General features: G+C 43.0%; 1 protein-coding gene across 1 annotated transcript in view; it reads left to right on the top strand.

The window, feature by feature from the left end:
• The window catches only part of LOC121441312 (SH3 domain-containing kinase-binding protein 1-like), a 167,395-nt gene that overhangs the window by 73,328 nt on the left and 74,143 nt on the right, over nucleotides 1-19,924 (top strand). The window contains exon 8 of the mRNA XM_041642448.1: nucleotides 2,394-2,488. Coding sequence (XP_041498382.1) covers nucleotides 2,394-2,488 — 95 coding nt within the window. The remainder of the gene's footprint in view (nucleotides 1-2,393; nucleotides 2,489-19,924) is intronic.

Genomic DNA, 19,924 nt, shown 5'->3' with positions numbered 1-19,924 from the left:
AAATCAGCAGCAGGGGGGAGTGAGATAACATTATTTGTCTTTGGCCCTGTCACTCTGAACATGCCTGATCTTAGAAGCTAAGCAGAGTTGGTCCCAGTTACTATCTGGATGCAGAATTAACATTACTTTCCTGAACAGGATATACCTGAGCAAATGAGGATTCTGCGAAGTAGAAATGGGATTGGGGGTGGCTGCTGGGAAGTTAATCCACAGTGGTTGATCACATTTTATTAACCTTTTCATGGAAAGACACAGAAACATGGCATGCTCTTTCTTTCTTTGTTGGTCATGAGTAACTGATATTCTTTTTTAAAAAAAATGTCTCTGATTTCTATCCAGAGAGTTATTTGCCAACTTGGGACTCTGTAGGGTAGTTCTTCAGTGATATTGTGTGTTCATGTTGGAAGTTTTGAGGTTAGGAAGTCATATTTCACTAGCAGAGTCAATTGGAAAATTGGTGAAGAACTGTCATTATTCAATTTAAAGATGTTTGTCTTTTTCCCTCCCTTTAGAACATCTAACCAATTTGGACTTGGGGAAGTTTTTGCTATATCTAATTAAATGGAGATATCACATTGATGATTCTTGTCAGTTTAGGAGTATGGTCTCAGTAGGATTTAGAATAGGTGCCTCTCAGGGGAGATCAATGAGCCAAAGCCATGAGAAAGCCCAGAGAACCCAAGGATGAAGGTTCATTCCATGCAGATGGGGATATAACTGCTATCTTCAAGCCACTGGACAGAAGCCAAGAACTTCTGCACAGAAGTAGAGTGATTCCCTCTCCCCGCCTTGCCATATCCACCCTAGAGCACAGTGTGTCTGCATTATGGATTGTCTGATCGCCTTTATTTTACATGTCACTCTCTTTGATGGATAGGCTGCTCACCAACATAAAACATTGCATTTTGTGGTATAAAGTATACTGGCAACCATGTAATTGACACTCATGTATATAGCTGTAGGTTATGACTAGCTGCCTTAGGAAATATTTGTGCAATTTTTGGACTCTATTGTAGACTACAGTAAATGTCTGCTCTAGAAGATACTAACTTCTTTGAGTTTTTCTTTCCACCTTCTGTCCTAAGTCTTGAAAGCCTGGTGGCCAAGTCCTCATTTCCCAAATTCCCTACAAAGGTTTTCGCTATTTTTACATGGTGCTTTTTGATATCACTAACTTCATATCAGATACAGTTTCAAAGCATAAAACTCATTAATATGTGGACTGATTTTGAATAGCCAAAGTATTTTTTTTCCTCTTCAGCAAGGACTGTGTATTTTCTTGCCCAATAACAGCCCCATCAAAATCAAGCAGGTTTGTGCAAAAAGACCATGAGGTATACAATGAATAAGTTCACCCATCCTACATAGAGGTGCATAAAAATGTTTTGACAGTATTTGTTGGCTGCTCATAGTTGACTTTTTATATGCAAATGCATTGGTGATTATCTCTTTTTTAGTTTTTGTTTTTATTGCTTTATAAATAATACCATTCAAAATTTCCACTTCCTCCCCTCCTCCCATTTCCCTCCTGCTCCGCCACTCACCTACTCCCCTCCCCCTCCAGTCCTAAGAGAGGGCAGGGTACTCTTCCCTGTGGGAAGTCCAAGGTCCTCCCACCTCCATCCAGGCCTAGGAAGGTGAGCATCCAAACAGACTAGGATCCCAAAAAGCCAGTACATGCAGTAGAAACAAATCCCAGTGCCATTTTCATTGGCTTCTCAGTCAGCCCCCATTGTCAGCCACATTCAGAGGGTCCAGTTTGATCCCATGCTCGTTCAGTCCCAGTCCAGCTGGCTTTGGTGAGCTCCCATTAGATCAGGCACACTGTCTCAGTAGGTGAACCAACCCCTCATGGTCCTGACTTCCTTGCTCATATTCTCCCTCCTTCTGCTCTTCAACTGGACCTTGGGAGCTCAGTCCTAATATATAGGGTAATGAGGAAATTTTTCATTGTTTTATTCACTGTGTTGGTTTTATAACAGATTTTTTTTTTAAAAAAAAAGTCCCCTTTTTCTCATTTTGTAATCTGTACAGTAAGGCAATGAGGAAAAAATTCAAATCTGCCTGTCTATATTCCTTCAGAAATTATCAGATGGTACACATCTACTTTCTCAGGATGAAAGATGCCATGTGGCCTCTCTACCTGAGAAAAGCAAATTGGCCCATGGCATTCATGGTGTTCTGTGACTCGTGAGGGTAAAATGCAGAGACAAATATTCATGAGCCCACCATAAGCTCTCTTAGGTAGCTTTCGGAGCAGAACCCCTTCTTTATCCTCAGTAATATCCTTTAAGCATCCCTTTTTCTTGAGGTTGTTGTGGCAGGGAACCTCTCCATCTGAGTCTGCTCATTGGCTGACGCCCCTTAAAGGTTCTACTTTTTCTTTCTTACAGCCAAGGATTACTGCAAAGTAATATTTCCATATGAGGCACAGAATGATGACGAACTGACAATCAAGGAAGGAGATATAGTGACTCTCATCAATAAGGTAAACAAAGATTCTCTCCCACTTTCTAAGCTGTAAAGTGCTTTGTAGTAGCTAGAGACGATAAGCATTCATTTTAGCCATTTAGTTTTGTTTTGAGACAGGGCCTTGTTAGATAGCCCAAGCTGGTCTTGAACTCGCCACCCTTCTGCCTTAGTCTCCCGAGTGCTGGAATCATAGACATGTTCCATCATGCCTGGCTTGCTTTGTTTTATGGTCTCAAACTTGTGAGAAATATTTGCATTTTTCTTTCTGCTCAGGTTATCCTAGAAAACAAGGCAACTTGAGAACCCAGTAGGTCTCTGTCTACCTCAGGGCCAGCTGCACACCTACATGACCCTGAAGAGGAGTCTGTTCTAGAAAGCAGCCTACTTAGCTGCAGCTTCTGCCCTCTACAGTGGCCAGGCTGAAAGCTCTGTGTCATTAGGAACCCAAGGAGGGGCTCTTAAAAGGCTGGTCATGCCTCACAAGCAGCAAAACCTTAAAGAATGTTTGCTATTCAGATCAAAGGCAGGGAGAGTGCCGGAATGAATTTTGCTTGTCTTGTTTGGGCTATAAAGTTTGGATGATTTTATTATCACTACAGCCAGAGCCACGTGAAATGCTGGAGAGCTATAAAGTCTGCGTGAAGCAAAGCAGTTTGCGAAGGTCTTGACCACACAGCATTTCTCCTTTCATGTAATGCCACTCACCGCGCAGGTAGCTAGAAGTCATATTAGTCAAGTGCTTCCTAGAACAAACAACATTCTTCTCTGAAGTATAAGGATTTTGTGATGGTTGAGTGCAACAAGAAGCCAGGCAACCTTTAAGATGCAGAAAGTAGTTTTATTCTTGGGTCCAGGCGAGTGGCTGGAAACATGGTTATTTTCTACATGCCAGGATGACTTAGACATCTCCACAGTCACCTGAGCTCTTATAGGACAGGGAAGTATTGTCACTCTAAAAGATGCATGATCCAGGAAGGGGAACAGGGAATGTGAGTTGGGCAAAGGCCCTGTGGCTCTTACCAAGAAGCTGGGGGACTGCTATGGTGTTGCCTATTTCTACCTCTAGATGCTAGTGTAGGAAGTGCTCCAGATATTAAGCTTACCAACTATCTAGTGATTGTTGGGTGGTTTTTTTTTTTGGAGGGGGGAAGACTGTTGACCCTCTCATGGACTCAATGAGTGTAGAACAGCGCTACAACTATACAAACACCTTCTGGAATAGTCAACTATTCCCTCCTCTGAGAATGTGTCCATCTTTTTTACCTGTAAGCTCTTCTCCCCCTACCTTAGTTCAGTGTGACTCCGTGGGTGTTGAATGTGGCAGGAGGAAAGAATAGGAAGGGAACAATGCTTTTCTTGCTCCTTTCTGCAAGAAGTGGTTCCCTTTTCTCCCCACCCTCCCCTCCTCCTTAGAAGGCAGCTCTCTTCTGCAAAGTGCATTTCCTATTTTTAATCAGACCTTTAGCCAAACAAGTGGGATAAGCAAGTTGTTAAATGGGTGCGAAGCATAATGCAAATGCTTTAATAATTAGCACTGATAATTGGTTTTTAGCCGTGCAGGGAAGGAATAGAGCACTTTCCCCTTATACTGACAGAATAGCAAATTAAGAAACCGCCATTCTTTGTAGTGGGGGATGGACTCACTGTCTTTATTTCTGTTTTGTTCCTGGGGGGGGGCAGCCTCTTTTTATTGAGACATGGTGTGTTAGTGACATTTATGAAGATTTGAGAAAAGGAAATAGCACCATGATTTCTCTTTTATCTGGAGATGGCGATTTTCCCCTTTAAGAACCTACCCTCCAGTCCTTGCCACTTGAATACGTTCTGTGCCTAAGGAATACACACATTCGTTTCTTGGTTTTGTCCTGTATGTTGCAGTCTAGGATCCAGTCTCAGAAAAGGAATCTGATTTGGGGAAGGGAGAGCTTGGTCTGAAAAGCAACCTCAACAAGTCCCAGCCATTCAGTGGGTACCCATGAACAGAAGAATGTGACAGGCTACTTTTAAGAGTGCCCTCTGAGGGCTGCACCCCGTTTCTCTGGTTTCAAATGTCGAGACGCTTGGAAGTGGTTTGCGAATATAATATGATGCTGCCATTTCCCCTATACACATTTGTTCTCTAGGCCAAGAGTCCATATGCTATTTAGACAATTGGTCCCTAATTCTGCCCCCTTCCAAGCTTCCTTCCACTCAACTTCCTGAGCATGCAAATGAGCCCAGGCTTGCTTTACTGGCCTGATGAACGCTCTGAGTCTCCTCCTTCGCTGCTGAGAAGTGCCCTGAGGTGGTGAACATGGAGGGGTGCTTTTTTCCCGCCCCATCTACCCAACTGTTTCATCCTTAGCATCCCAGCATCTTCTTCTTGACACCCCACAACAATGTTTAATTTGTGATCCCTGTGCACCAACCAAAGTCTTCAATGACTTTCTTTTGTGGTAAAATCCGACTGGGGATATGCTACTTCTTCCCTCAGACATTTTGGCTTTGGAATATGTAACTTTTCTGAGACACCTACCATATGTCCCCATTTGACTTGTATGTCCTCATGGGACTGACTTTGAGCATGCACATTCCTGTAGGGATGCTGACTACCCACTGAATTGTTTTCTTTAAAAATATATATTTAGTGTATAGATGCTTGTGTTTACACATATGTGCACGTGTTGTGTTCTTTTTTGCAATTTTGTTTCCTTTTTTGCAATTTTGTTTCCTTTTATTTATTTATTTAAAAAAGAAAACAAACTATCTTTTTATCATTATACATACCAATCCAAGTTCCCACTCCCTCTCCTCCTCCCATTCCCTCCACATACCCTTCCCCCCAATCCAATCCTCAGAGAGGTAAGGCACATTGCTTTGGGAAAGGTCAAGGCCCTCCCTCCTATATCTAGGCTGAGCAAGGTATCCATCCAGAGAGAATGGGTTCCCAAAAAGCCAGTACAAGCAGTAGGGATAAATCCTGGTGCCACTGCCAGTGTTTCCTCAGTTTGCCACAGCCATGCAACTGTCACCCACATTCAGAGGGACTAGTTTGGTCCTATGCTTGTTCCTTCCCAGTCTGGCTGGAGTTTCTGAATCCCATTAGGTCAAGTAGACTGTTTCAGTGGGTGTACCCATCATGGTCTTGACCTCTTTGCTCATATTCTCATTCCTCCCATTCTTCAACTGGACTTTGGGAGCTCAGTCCAGTGATCCGATGCAGATCTCTGCCTCTGTTTCCATCAGTTGCTGGATGAAGTTTCTATAGTGATATTTAAGATCACTATTTAAGATCATCAGTTTATCTTACCGATATTATGAGCTTGTCATTTTATTCATATTATTTTATATGATCTGCTGAGAAAACAGAACTCTTACTATCCTCTACTGATACAGACTTCATTTTCATTGTCATAAAATCTCTGCCAACCTTGACCTTGAGAGTGGCGTGTTAAGATAATGAGTCCTGTAGGCTTCCAGCTCAGGGAAGCCAAGGTTGGAGTTCCAGCATCACGGTTTCTGGTGATGTATCTTTGGGCATGTGAACTGATCTCTCCGAGCCTTAATTTCCTCAGCTGTAAGCAAGGGTCAGAAAGCTGACGTCACAGGCCTACTGTGACTGTTTGTTAAGGTGCTGTGCATGAGGCATGTCTTACAGCAGTGAATCTGCCTGTGCTAACAATAATTCTAGCTATTGTCAGCTTCCATTCTGGCTTTTCCTTTTGAAACTTTAGCAAAAGGAATTGTAGGCTCTGGGTCTGGTCCCTCCTTGCTGTTGGGGATGAATACAAGGATGACATTAAGTGGGTAAAGGTGTTTTTAAAAATCCACCTGCAATAGTTAAGAATTCAATGGGTGAGGTTTTAGCAAGATGAAAGAAAAATATGCTGCTTTTTTGTCTGCTGAAAGTAGGAAAAATGGTGTTGAGTCTGTAAAAAAAAAACCTACTGATATTGTAGAAAAATTCTTACCTCTTCCTTTTAGTTGATGAGTCACTCAGATTCATTTGGATGATTATAAGCTAACCTAAAATGGATAGGTTCGTCACCACTGGCTAAATATGTGTTTGGATGTACCTGTACCTGTTTATTCTGTATATGAGTTGAGGTAAAAGAGCTGAAGTACTATTTTTGCCTTTCAGTGTTATTCACTGTTTGAGTTTCCACTGGCCCCACATGCTAGAGCTCTTTCATTTGCCTGTCAGCTGAGGTGATTTCCATTGCCCTGCTTTCTGGTTTTTTTTTTGGGGGGGTTGTTTTGTTTTTTTGAGACAGGTTTTCTCTGTGGGTTTGGAGCCTGTCCTGGAACTAGCTCTTGTAGACCAGGCTGGTCTCGAACTCACAGAGATCCGCCTGCCTCTGCCTCCCGAGTGCTGGGATTAAAGGCATGCGCCACCACCGCCCGGCTGCCCTGCTTTCTGTGCCCTGCCAGGAGTCACAGAGCAGGCTCTGGCCTCCTTTCCCACTCTAGGTTGTCATTTGTGTGACTTTCTAGAAAATGAGTCAGACACCTTTAGTGGGTGTCTGCGAGCCCTCTGTGGTTCTTGAAATAAGGCACAGAGACCTGAACTATTTGTGTGTCCCTGGAAACGAGCATGAGATGTTGCAACCCGATTTGTTTTTATTTAGAAAGAAGACTTATGGATTTGGGAACATTTCTACTTGTGCAGAACACACCTGTAGTTTTTTTATTTCTAGTCTCTCAAAAATAGCTCCTGCGTCTGTGTTTCTACCGCCTCCATCCCACTTTCCTGATTGACGTTCTGTGTTTAGGAAGGTTTCAAAGCCTCTGGGTGTGGTTTCTGGTTGTTTTTTTTTTTTATTGAGAAAAGGAGAAAAAAAAAACAAGTTTCCACCTCCTCCCAGCCTCCCATTTCCCTCCCCCTCCTCCCCCCCTACGCCCCCTCCTCCCACCCTTCTCCCCCTCCCCCCACTCCTTTCCCCCTCCCTCTCCAGTCCAAAGAGCAGTCAGGGTTTTCTGCCCTGTGGTAATCCTTTTTTATTTATTTCAAGACAGGCTCTCACATAGCACCAGCTAACCTTAACCTCACTGTGCAGCTGAGGCTATCCTTAAATTCCTGGTCCCCTCCCTTTGTCTCCAGAGTTCTGGGGTTACAGGCATGTGCCACAACACTGAGCCCTGGGTTTCTAGCAGAGAAACTCCCTAGAGAAGTGCTAAGGGCAGCTTTGGAGAAAGTTTCTGGCTCCACTGTGAGGGCAGCTACCTACTGGGGCGTGTGCTTGCTGTGACTAGCACCCACTGAGGGCAGAATGAACGCAGCTGGAACAGTGGGCCTATTCTCACAGTGCTGCCCTCCCTGAATAGAGGAGGAAGGGTTTGCTACTGACCCCTTAGCAAACAATGCTCATAAAACAATGCCCGTGGATAACCTCTCCCCCTGTCATGTAGTGCTCATTGTTCAAAACCTGTTTAAAAACATTAAAATCGGTGTTTAGGAATGTAATACTGTTGGCCAGAGTGGTGGGGATGGCAGGAAGGGGACTAGAGAGAGGCTGTTGATGCTCATGGAGAATGCTAGTGGATATGGCCTGAAGAGGAAGGGAGGCCATGGAACTACATAAAGGTAGTCCCTGGCACTGCTACCCACAGGAGTATGGCAGTGCTTCCTGGAATCATAAAAATTATCTTTAGATGCCCACCGGCAGCAATTTTAATTTGCCCACTGTCTTCTTCCCTTTACGATTCTCATCCGTTCATTCATTGTAGTACATCTGTGATGTGCCAGGAGCTGTTCTAGGTGATAGGGTTACAGCGGTGAATACAAGTGACAGACTTGCAGGTTTGTGTTTTCATATTTCAAATATTTGGAGCTAGCCATACCGTGGAGGTGGAGACAGAATTAAATACTAACCCACCTAGCATCTTTCAATACTTCAATATGTCTCCCTCCATGTCTCTCTTCTTTCTCAGGCAATGCTTGTTTGAACATTAGCACTCACCAGAAGTACCTGTAGCCCACAGCCTCCCAGTGCAGAATTCTGGGCAGACACTAGCAAAACTCCCTCAGCACCCTTCCTTTCTCCTCAGGGGTCTAGCCAAAGCTCAGCATCTTGCCTTATCCTCATAGTGGGCCTGGGAGTCACACAGGGCCACAAGAGTTCTTTGCTGATCACAGAAGAGGAGAAAAGACAGAGAGCATAGAGGAATTGGGACAAGCATGTCTTCTGAGTCCTCGTTGAATGTTCTAGGGATGTAGGGGTCAGCCAGGGTGCTAACTCTGGATCGAGTTCATTTCCTGTGGGACTCTAAGATGTTTGTGGTAGGTGCTGCTCAGCCAGTCTCAGTGATGACTATTATTTAGTCATTGAGAGGAATCCAGTGTTGCTTGATATCCAGAGCTAGCATCTGCAGTTCCCTTTTTAAATAATGATATTATTGTTGCTAATCTGAGCAACAATGATATTGCCATGTTTCTGACCTATTTGAATCTATCACTTTCCAGTATTATTTTTATTTGTTCCATAAGAGTTTAATATAATGTGTTTTGATCATACTCACCCCCACAACTCTTTACCGCCTGACCGAAGTTTGTGTCATTTTTTTTTAAATTGAGCTATACATTTTTCTCCACTCCCCTTTCTTCCTCCCCTCTCCCATTCTGCCCTCTCTTGTGACTCCTACACTCCCAAATTACTCAGGAGAGCTTGTCTTTTTCTACCTCCCATATACATTAGATCCATGTATTTCTCTCTTAGGGTCCTCTTTGTTGTCTAGGTTTTCTGGGGTTATGAATTGTAGGCTGGTTTTTCTTTGCTTTATGTCTATAAGTTACTTATGAGTGAGTACATATTATGTTTATCTTTCTGGGTCTGGGTTACCTCACTCATTATGTTTTTTTTCTAGATTCATCCATTTGCCTGCAAATTTCAAGATGTCATTATTTTTTTTTTTACCAATGTGTAGTAAATACTCCATTGTATAAATGTACCATGTTTTCCATATCCATTCTCCAGTGGAGGGGCATTTAGGTTGCTTCCAGGTTCTGGCTATGACAAACAATGCTGCTATGACCATAGTCGAGCACATGTCCTTGTTGTATGATTGAGCATCCTTTGGGTATATACCCAAAAGTGGTATTGCTCGATCTTGAGGTAGGTTGTTTCCTAATTTTCTGAAAAATTGCCATCCTGATTTCCAAAGCGACTATACAGGTTTGCATTCCCACTAGCAATGCAGGAGTGTTTCCCTTATCCCACATTCTGACAGGTTTAAGATAGAATATAAAACTTCTAGAACACACACACACACACACACACACACACACACACACACACCTATTACTGTAGAAGCGTCTAAAGCACACACAGAGAGACAGAGACAGAATTGAGTTACCCTATAACAGCATAGCAATGTCCTTACTAGATACCAGAGGTAACAAATAAAACGTCCAGTGCTAGATATGAGTTATCAGTTTTTTAGAGACAGGGCCTTACATAGCCTAGGCTGACATCCAATTCATTATATAGACAAAGTTGCCCTTGTTTCTCCTGCTACTACCTCCTAAGTGCTGGAATTACAAGCATGTAACACCACACTTGGTTCACATGGAACTGGGGATGAAACCCAGGGCCTTGTGGATGCTAGGCAAGCACTCTAATAACTGTGCCACATCCCCAGTCCCTAATGTCAATTATTTCTGTGTGTGAAGCACACCTTCCATTTGCTGTCTTCCCGTATGGAGTGTATTTGGGTGGGATCTTTTCTTCTAAGCCTGAGGATTGTTTAGCTCTCTGTTTTGCTGTTACCATTACACAAAAGAAAGACTAGAGGCTTGATCTCCTTTCTAAGTCCTTCAATGATGACGTGTTTGAAGGTTTTAATGCCTAGTTTTCCCTTCCTCCGCCCTTATTCATTAACTCATTAGTTAACTGAAATGTCTATGTACAGGAAAAGATGTTTTCAGGCCTCCTTGCTTCCTACAAGAAGTAAGTTTGTTTCCACAAACACTTGGGTATCTCGGGAAAAGATCTTTAGCTTGATATAAAAAAAAGCCATTCAACTAAATAGATTGCTGGCCTTGACCCTGTCTCTTAGAATTGCTGAAGCTTTTAGCAGAGCTAAAATGTTGGGATTAAAGGAGGTTCCACGGGTGAGAAGTAAATTAGCAGGTGTCACCCTGAAGATGATGACACGCTGACAGCCCCATTAGAAGGACATGTTTTATGAGCGAACGAGAAAGCTAAGCACAGGTCTGGGATCATCTGGGTTTGCACAGATTTGAAAACTGTCAATGTCCAGCAAATGACTCATTTATATTAGAGAATTGTTTTTTACATATGGCCCATCTTGTTAGAGTATGTATGCCCTTATTTGAGACACAAGTCACAATGTATGTATCCCTCAGAGCATTGGAAACCCAAAGGAATATTGCTTGTTGCTGTTGTCCTCTCTAAAGTGGGTAGGATGCTGTGCTGGATAGGAAGAATCATGATTCCCTAATTGCATTGGCTAGAAACTCTTCCTCGCCGTGCCTTCTTGCCCTCTCAGATGCAAGATTTTAAATGAGATGAAAATGTAAGGCTTGGGGAGGGAGAGGTCTTCCGTTTGGCTTACTAGTAGCCAAGAAACAGTGCCACCCAAAATTAGGGTGACTCTTAATAGGGTTCCTTCTTTTGCATGGAGGTAGATGAGTTTATGGATGGTGCAAACTCTCAGGTTCATATGCCTTTACTAATTAGATGAAACTGTCTAAAGGGACCCTCTGATTATTTGTTCAATCTGATTGTTATACTCCAAAGTGCTACTCTTAAGTTGCAGGACATCATCAATCTTTGCAACATCATCCTGAAACACAGCTTCTGGTTTCTATTTCTGTTTTTAAATTTCTTTTTATTTGTATATATGTTCGTGTGAGTGTGCTCACTCACAGAGAACAGAAAAGGGTGTTCAAGCCTCTAGAGCTGGAGTTACAGGTACTTGTGAGCTGCCTGATTTGGTGCTGGGAACTGAACTCCCGTCCTCCGCAAGAGTCAGAAGCACTCTTAACTACCTAGCCATCTCTCTAGCCCAGACTGCAATTATTCTCATCATTTTCTTATATTTTAAAATTACATTTATTTGTTATTTGCATACAAGGGCATGGGTCTGCCTCAGTTTGAGTGTGGAGGTCAGAGGACAACTTGAAGGAGTCAGTTCTTTCCTTCTACCATGCGGGTTCCAGGAATCATACCCAGGTCATCAAACGTTGCAGCGAGGTCTTTACACACTGTGCCCACTAAGCCATTTTGCTGGACTTTTCCCTACCATGTTCTACTAGCTACAGTACAACTTTGGATGTGCTACTTATCTCTCCTTGCCTCAGTTTCTATATCTGTGAATCATGGACAAAATAGCACCTACCTCTGTGGTGTTGCAAAGAGCAAATAAATGAAAGCAGCCATTGTGGTTTAAATATATCCCTCAAAGTTCGTGTGTTAAAAACTTAGTTTCCGGTGCAACAGTAGAGAGATGGGACTTTAAAGATGTGATTGGGGTGGGATGACCATACCTTGGGCTTATGCTAATGCTGTTATTGTGGGGATGGGTTCATTATTGCCAGAGTAGGTTCCCGATAAAAGGAAGAGTTCAGGCTCCTCCCTTTCTTTTGCCCATGCTTTCTTGCCTTTCCATCTTCTATCCTCTGATAATGATGCAAGATGTAGGCCCTTCAGATTTGGTCTCCCCTCGTTTGCCTGTAAGGGCTAAATCTGTTCTTTGTAATTTCTCCAGTGTCAGACATTCTATTACAGCAGGTACAAAACAGACTAACACAATAGGCAAAGCACTTAGAAAGCCTGGCCAATAGTAACTGCTGGATAAATGTTAGAAGCTATTATTTCCTGATGATAAATTGCTAAATGTAATGCTGCATCCGTGTATTTTGAGGGTATTTAAGTGATGTTCTGAAAGATGGTGCTAATTTAGTCTCCCCACAGGAGTGTGTGCAAATGTCTCCCAATCCTTGTCATCCCTGGATATTACCATTCTTTTTGTTCTCTGCTAATATCTTTTAACCTCTGCTAATTTGCACTCTAAAAATTATTACCAAGTTTGAAATCTTTGTACATCATTTTCCAATTGATTTTTAGAAAATACTCTATATGCATGCCATTAACCTGTCATTTTTGTATTATAAATATTTCTCTTAGTTTATGACTCATGGAGATATTTAAGTAAAAGTCATTAAAATAAATATCTTTTAGAACTCACAGTTTCCTCATATTAAAGTTAACTGTATAGTGAAGTAAAATTTATCATTTTAAGGAGAGTTTTACTTAAGGCTTTTCTGCTTGGAGCCCTAGGTGGAGACAATAGCTGGCGATTAAAAGCCTTCATTTTCTGCCTTCCTTGGGGCTTTCAGAGGTTCTATTTAAAGCTTCGACACTTTTGGTATTTCTTATATTGGCATTTTATATTGGCATTTAGAGAGCCCCTGGGATTCTGCGTGGATTCTTACAAGGATCCTCCTGTCCTAGACAAGGGCTTGGCAAACTTCTATAAAGGGCCAGAATCAAGTATTTTTAGGCTTTGTGGGCCATGCAGTCTCTTCAGCAAGTGTTACTCTGACATTGCAGAGGGAAAACAGTCACAGAGGTAAATGAGTATGTTTGGTTGAGTTCCAATAAAGCTTTATGAACATTTAAATTTGAATACCATGTAATTTTCATATTCGTTGAAAATTTATTCTTCTTTTAAAAATCATTTAAAAATGTAAAAACTATTCTTAGCTTTTGACCCATAGGCTGTACTCTACTGACCTCTGAAACAGAGTATCTGGAAGGAGACCCATGAAAATCCAGCCAGTTGCTGTGTCGTGATGGCTCATGCCTTTAATCCCAGCACTGAGGAGGCAGAGACAGGTCGATCTCTGTGAGTTTGAGGGCAGCCTGGTCTACAAAGCAAATTCCAGGACAGCTAGGGCTATACAGAGAAACCCTGTCTTGAAAAACTGGACAAAAAGAAAATCCAGCCAATTCGTTTTCAATAGAAATGGGACACTTTGAAGAGTTGAAATCTTAGGCTGGAAAGGTGGCTTAAGGGGGGAGCGGGGGAAGTCACCTGCTTCCAAGCCTCACAGCCTGAGTTTGATCCCTGGGACCATTGGAAGCAGGGAACCAACTCCTACAAGTGGTCCTCTGACTGCCACATTTGTGTATTGGTATGCTACATGCGCACTCACACACACACACACACACATACACACACACGCACACACACGCACACGCACACACACACACACACACTACATTCATTTAAATCTTTTCAAATAATGGTGTTGGTATGAGCAAAACATGAACTTTAATCTAAACCTAATATGCTATGCAAAAATTAACTCAAAATAGACCTAAACCTACGTGTAAAATGCAAAACATGGTTATTCATGGAAGTATAGAAGAGTTGTTAAATAGTCTACACTATACATACAAAACACAGATAAATTAGATTTCAGCAAAATTGAACACTTTAGTTTTTCCAAGACATTGCTAAGTAAATATTGTTTGTGGGTCTCATTTTACTCTAGAGACATCTGAGTCACAATGCTCTCACCTAGTTGTTGCCCAGGATAAATTACATAAGTTTCAAGGCCTTGGTTTTATCTTGCGTGTTCCTGGAATTTCCTGGTAATAAAAAGTCGTGGGTCTCCTACATTGCTCCTGCTTCTGTGCCCTTTCTCCCCAATGCTAGGTAGATGCTGCCATACTCCTCTGCTCTAAGGTAGGCCCAGCAGAGGGCTCACTGTACTGGCCTAAAGACTAAATCATCTAAATGTAGATTAAAAGACTGCACACAATTTTTCAGGCCAGCAAATAAGCTTTCCAAATTGAGAAAAAAAGCTTGAAAGTACTGTAGGTTGGTCCCAGTGGAGAATGATGGCAGAAGGCAACAATTTCCTACTGGCTACTGCAGCTGTCTTGGTGGTTCTTGACCTTCAGAATGAGCATGCCTGTGCCCTTTCTCCTGTTCCTTCCCAGTCTTTGTCTGTATGAGTATCAACACTTCGTTCCGATTTAGTGTCTTCTTTCCATGTCCCTGAGGTGGTAGAACAGCTAAGAAAATCTCTCGAAACACAAGGAAAGGTGCTCTCGGAATAGCATTGCCTTATCAATGTGGCAAAATGATTTTCTGCCATGTCCACCATCCTTTTAGTGGAAGGAAGACATGCAGAGGCCATGCATTTCTCTAAGTAAAAATGAAAGCTCAGCACCAGGATCCACATCCTTGAGAAGTAAACCGTGCTTAGCCTTGTGTTGTGGCTGAAGCAAAGGTGCCATTGGAAGTAGCTTTAACTATTTACCATGACACGATCATCTCGATCTAGATTACCCAGCAAATAGGAAATGAAGAGTCGTTCTGGAGACTTTCTATTACATAAGTTCAAGTGTTGGGTTATGTTTAAATGGGTAGGAAGAAATGTGAAAGTGTCCCCTAAAGGATTTGAAGTTTCTAAATGACTTGCTCACATGCCGTCATACACAGTTTATCTTGTTCTCCATGCTTCAAGTCAGATTACAAGGATATGGGAAAGACCTGTCTGTATTGTATTGTTTCCACGTGAGCATTGGCTTTTGAAGTTGCCTTGTGGAGGGAGAAGGTATTTTAGTCTGTTATTTATAAGAAAGACTAAAACATAGACATTTTTTTAGAATACTTAAGATTATATGTTCATCAGATGAAGTAAAAAAAAATATATTTGTTACTGTCAGGTCCCAAAGAAACCTGGGACAAGTCTCACTCAATACTTGTGGCTCCTCCCAGCAATTCTCACCCAACCCCGTACTCTAAACCTCTCTAGCCCAGACACTAGGCTTCCATTACCTTTCCCCAACTTCTGATCCCTAGGGAAGTTAGCCATTTTTCCCTTCTCTTCCTCTCTTGCTCCACTCAACACCATGGATGGCCATGTCCAGTCTGCTGACCATGTTCAGTCTGGATCCTTCCAGATGCCTCTGGCTGTTTTCTCTCTCATTCCTGTAATAAACCCTTTCCATTAACCATACCTAGAAGCAGCTATGTTCGTATTTCATTCAGTTATAGTCCAATTATACAGGCAAGCTATACATTCCAACTATACTGATGGCTCCTGGAAGTACCCAGTAAGAGTGGTGACCCTGGAGTTGGGCCAACAGGACAGTCTCTGTTGGGTGCTGGTCTCTGAAGAGGCTCTAGGCAGAAAGTGCCTTTTAGAAAAGAGGGAAGGCAGCTGTCATCACAGAGGTCTTTGGGGCCTTAGCTCTTCTTCATCCTGGCCTGTGACTCTTCATGCCTATAGGAACTTCTGGTCATTCCATGGCAGTGGTTCTCAACCTATGAGATGTAGCCACTTTTGGAGCCAGATGACCCTTTCACGGGGGTCACCTAAGACCATTGGAAAACACAGACATTTACATTAGGATTCATAACAGTAGCAAAATTGCAATTATGAAGTAGCAACAAAAATAATGTTATGGCTGAGGATCACCATACCATAAGGAGCTGTATTAAGGGGTCACAGCATTAGGGAGGTTGAGAAGCACTGCTCTATGGGGGCTAAGACTCGAAAGGTTGGGCCTCTTGTCTTCTCTCTTAGGACTCCTGGACTCAAAGGTTAACGTCTTTAGCATTTTCCAAGCAGATGCTGCCAACAGGCTGCAGAGTGTGCGGAAGGTGGTCAGCTCAGCCTGCCAGGGCATATTCAAGGGCTCTGAGTGGCTGGAACTTCCCTTCCTCCAGCCCCAGATGATGGCTTCCAACAACCTTTGGCCTCCAGCATTGTGTTACAAAAACAGTATCGTTTTATATGTGCGCATAACCAGGAAAAAGTTGAGTGGCGCATTTATTTTCTTATATAAAGATGTGTAATGGAGGCTCTATTTTAGCTTAGAGAATACTTCACCTTTGTTAGAAAGCAGGAGAGGAAAGTCTACAATAGTCAGACTCTGTAAGTATCTTCGTTTCAGATAATCCTCCCCAAGGACTCCTTATGGGAATCCGACCTTGAAACAGCTCTGATTCAGAAGGATAAAGCTTAAAGTTCAGTTATACCTCGAATACAGCTAATTCACTCCAACGAAAGAAGCAGTCTTTTTAAGAGAATATAACTTCTGGTGGTATCAACAACAGATCAAAGGGTGTTACATGGGCCTACTCCCTTGCTGTACGGAACTCTGAAGTTTAACAAAATACAGAGCAGCTGTGTAGAGGCATTGGGCAGTACATGCTAGAAGGACATGGTCCTGGAGAGAAGGGAAGGGAAGCATTAAAGTGACTTTTTGCCTGGGGTGTTTTATAACTTACAGCATGGGGCAGTGCCCAAAGAACTCTTGGCGGGACAGAGGACAGAAAATGGAATGCAGGCTAAGGAGAAGGCTCAAATTTGCCAAAGGCAGCAATGCAGAGAGGTGAGACATAAGGAGTTCCAGAAATCTGTGGGAGGCTCCCTTTGGGTCTTGGCCAAATGTTATACTACGTATCACCACACCCAAGTCCTCATTCATTCGACTGCACAGGAAACAAGGACTCGGAGGGCTATGAGCAGAGTAGACATCCCAGAGCTCACCAGTGCTGGGAGATATCACAGTTCTGGTCATGCATGGTAGAAAAATGAGGGCCTCTGCACACCTCTGGCATCCAGGTGAGAACCAAGAATATCCAGACGTAGTACTACCCTATGCTTATTCTAACAAAACTCCAAAACCAAGCTTTGGCTGGTCCCACTGATCAGTATGTAAGTGTCCCACCATAACAAAAGTCAGCACTCTCTCCAGGGAGGTAAGAAAACCCAAGCTCTTTTGAGAGCCCGCGATCATAAATAACTCACCATGTGAAGAAGCAGCTTCGGTTTGGGTAGCTTGGAAAAGATGTGGCAGCATTTCTAAGTTCAGCTTTCCGACATCAGCACGTGCTAATGGCATCTCGATTTTGATTTGCTATTCATTTAGCTATGCAATATGTAAAATGAAAAAGAAAATGGTCATTAGTACAGAAAAGTATATAACTTATTGTCTAATAAGAAGGCCAGGAGTTTTTAGAAGTGGATGGGCTTCCTAGAAAAATAGAGCAATGAATGGCTTATTTAACCTTTCACGTGTTGCTGTTTGAATGTGGCATTTTCTTGAGTGGACTTGCACCATTTTCATGGATAGGGCTGTTTCTTGTGTCTCTGGGCCCCCCTCCCCAATTAACTCTGGTCTGCAAGCATTTCTTTTTTTTTTCTTTTTTTTTTCTTTTTTTTTAATAATTTTTTTTATTAAGAAAAGAAGAAAAAAAAACATAAACAAAAAACAAGTTTCCACCTCCTCCCAGCCTCCCATTTCCCTCCCCCTCCTCCCACCCTTCTCCCCCTCCTCCCACCCTTCTACCCCTCCCCCCACTCCTCTCCCCCTCCCTCTCCAGTCCACAGAGCAGTCCAGGTTCCCTGCCCTGTGGTAAGTCCTAGGTCCTCCCCCCTCCGTCCATATCTAGGAAGGTAAACATCCAAACTGGCTAGGCTTCCACAAAGCCAGCACATTAAGTAGGATCAAAACCCCGTGCCATTGTCCTTGGCGTCTCATCAGCCCTCATTGTTCGCCATGTTCAGAGAGTCCGGTTTTATCCCATGCTTTTTCGGTCACAGTCCAGCTGGCCTTGGTGAGCTCCCAGTAGATCAGCTCCACTGTCTCAGTGGGTGGGTGCACGCCTCGTGGTCCCAACTTCTTTGCTCATGTTCTCCCTCCTTCTGCTCCTCATTGGGACCTTGGGAGCTCAGTCCAGTGCTCCAGTGTGGGTCTCTGTCTCTGTCTCCATCCATCACCAGATGAAGGTTCTATGATGATATGCAAGATATTCGTCAGTATTCTGCAAGCATTTCTTCTGCCACGGGGACAGCATATAGTTCTCTTTCCTCCTTGCCACCTCATGAACCATGCTGTCAACGGGCCTGCTTTGGGAACTGACTTCTGGGCTCAGGGAATTCTGGGCAACAGTCTAAGCCATTCAGCAGAAGTGCATCTCTTGGGGAGGCGGTAACAGGTGGAAGCAGAGTCAAGTTGTTCTGGGCTTCAGCTTCCCCCGAGCTTTTCTGCAGCTCTTTCCCAAGCACCATGCGGAAGACACTCGTGAGTAAATATTAGACAGTAATTCTCTATTGTGCGTGAATGCTGAGCGTGTGGAGCTCTCCTCAGGGCACTCCAAGGCCCACTTACCAGCCATATTGAAAGTGATCAACACTGTTTCTCCTCCTCACATCATACCCCAGCCACCTGAGATGCCCACTAAAGCAGCCTTGCTGTGTCATTTGTAGAAAACCAGTGCTAGGGAGCTCACTGGCCACTGGAAGGCTTGAATAGAGTCAGTCTTCTCTTTGATTTGGGCGCGGTGGTGAATCCATTCTTACCGTTGCGTTTGGGGGATTGACAAACGATTTCCCAAGCTGCATGCTTCCCTTTGTACTCCATCAAGACACTGATGATTCCTGAGGAAATGTGATCCCATCTTTTGAGGGCGATTTTGAGTATTTCCTGTAGCTACAGATAATTTAAAATTGAGTATATGTGAAGCTTAGCTTACGGAACTACCCTATTCCTATTTAACTTGCTCTCACTTCTGCTGTTTGAAAATGGAAGTGTGCACGTGTTTAGGGCTTTGATAATCTATTAGGGGACTCATTCTTAGAGAAAACTGATGTCCCTGCCCTCGGCAGCCATTGCCTGTGACTCTTCATCTAGGAAAGGGCCCTGTAAAATTTCTCCCATCAACATTGGCCTGTTAATTGGTGTTATTATTGCGCAGGTGCTGCTTAGACAATCATATCATATTGTTGAAATTTTATGGGTGCAACTTCCCTTGTTCTATCAAAAATACGCTAGCTCACAGCAGGCATGACCTCTGGCTCTGACAGTAATCTTTCTGATTACTCTTTTGCAATGTTCCTTGAGCCTTGGGTATAGTGATGTGTTGTACACACACTAATAAGCTGTGTAGGTGTCTATATACACACATACATATGCAGCAATAATAATTTCAAAAGAAAAGGTCATGAATTGGAGAGGGAGTGGGGGCACAAGAGGAGTTGGAAGGAGAGACGAGAGTCAGAACGGTATCAATGCAGTTCTCATGTATGAAATTCTCAAAAATTAAGAACTTAAGATTTAACAAAATGTCAATTATAACAAGTTTCGCCCATCCAGCTGTTTATCCATTTAGCCAGAGTCATGCAGCATGAAGACAGATCCTTGCTTTAAAAACAGTTTGCCCATACTGAGACCTGGAAGCCTGCCCCGGAGCAGCAGCAGTCCAGCGGCCTGGGGAGCTCTGGGAGGCAGTGGGTACAGACTCACCCCATCGTTTTAAAATGTGAATTGACATTTTTTAATCCCTAAACAAGAAGGATACTTCTCTGCTTGCCTTTGGAATTCCCCAGGGGCTTTTTTAAAAACACAAATGTCTTATATTTTCCTATTCCAAGCTGTGATTTAATTGATGAGGGGTTTGGTCCAGGCCTTGGGCACTTAAATTC

The sequence above is a fragment of the Microtus oregoni genome, unplaced genomic scaffold, assembly GCF_018167655.1.
Source record: "Microtus oregoni isolate MIOR12 unplaced genomic scaffold, Mior012 000074F_ref0000038, whole genome shotgun sequence".
In the NCBI taxonomy this organism is placed as follows: domain Eukaryota; kingdom Metazoa; phylum Chordata; class Mammalia; order Rodentia; family Cricetidae; genus Microtus; species Microtus oregoni.
Note: the sequence above shows the minus strand (reverse complement) of the source record. Positions and strands in the feature narration are given on the sequence as shown.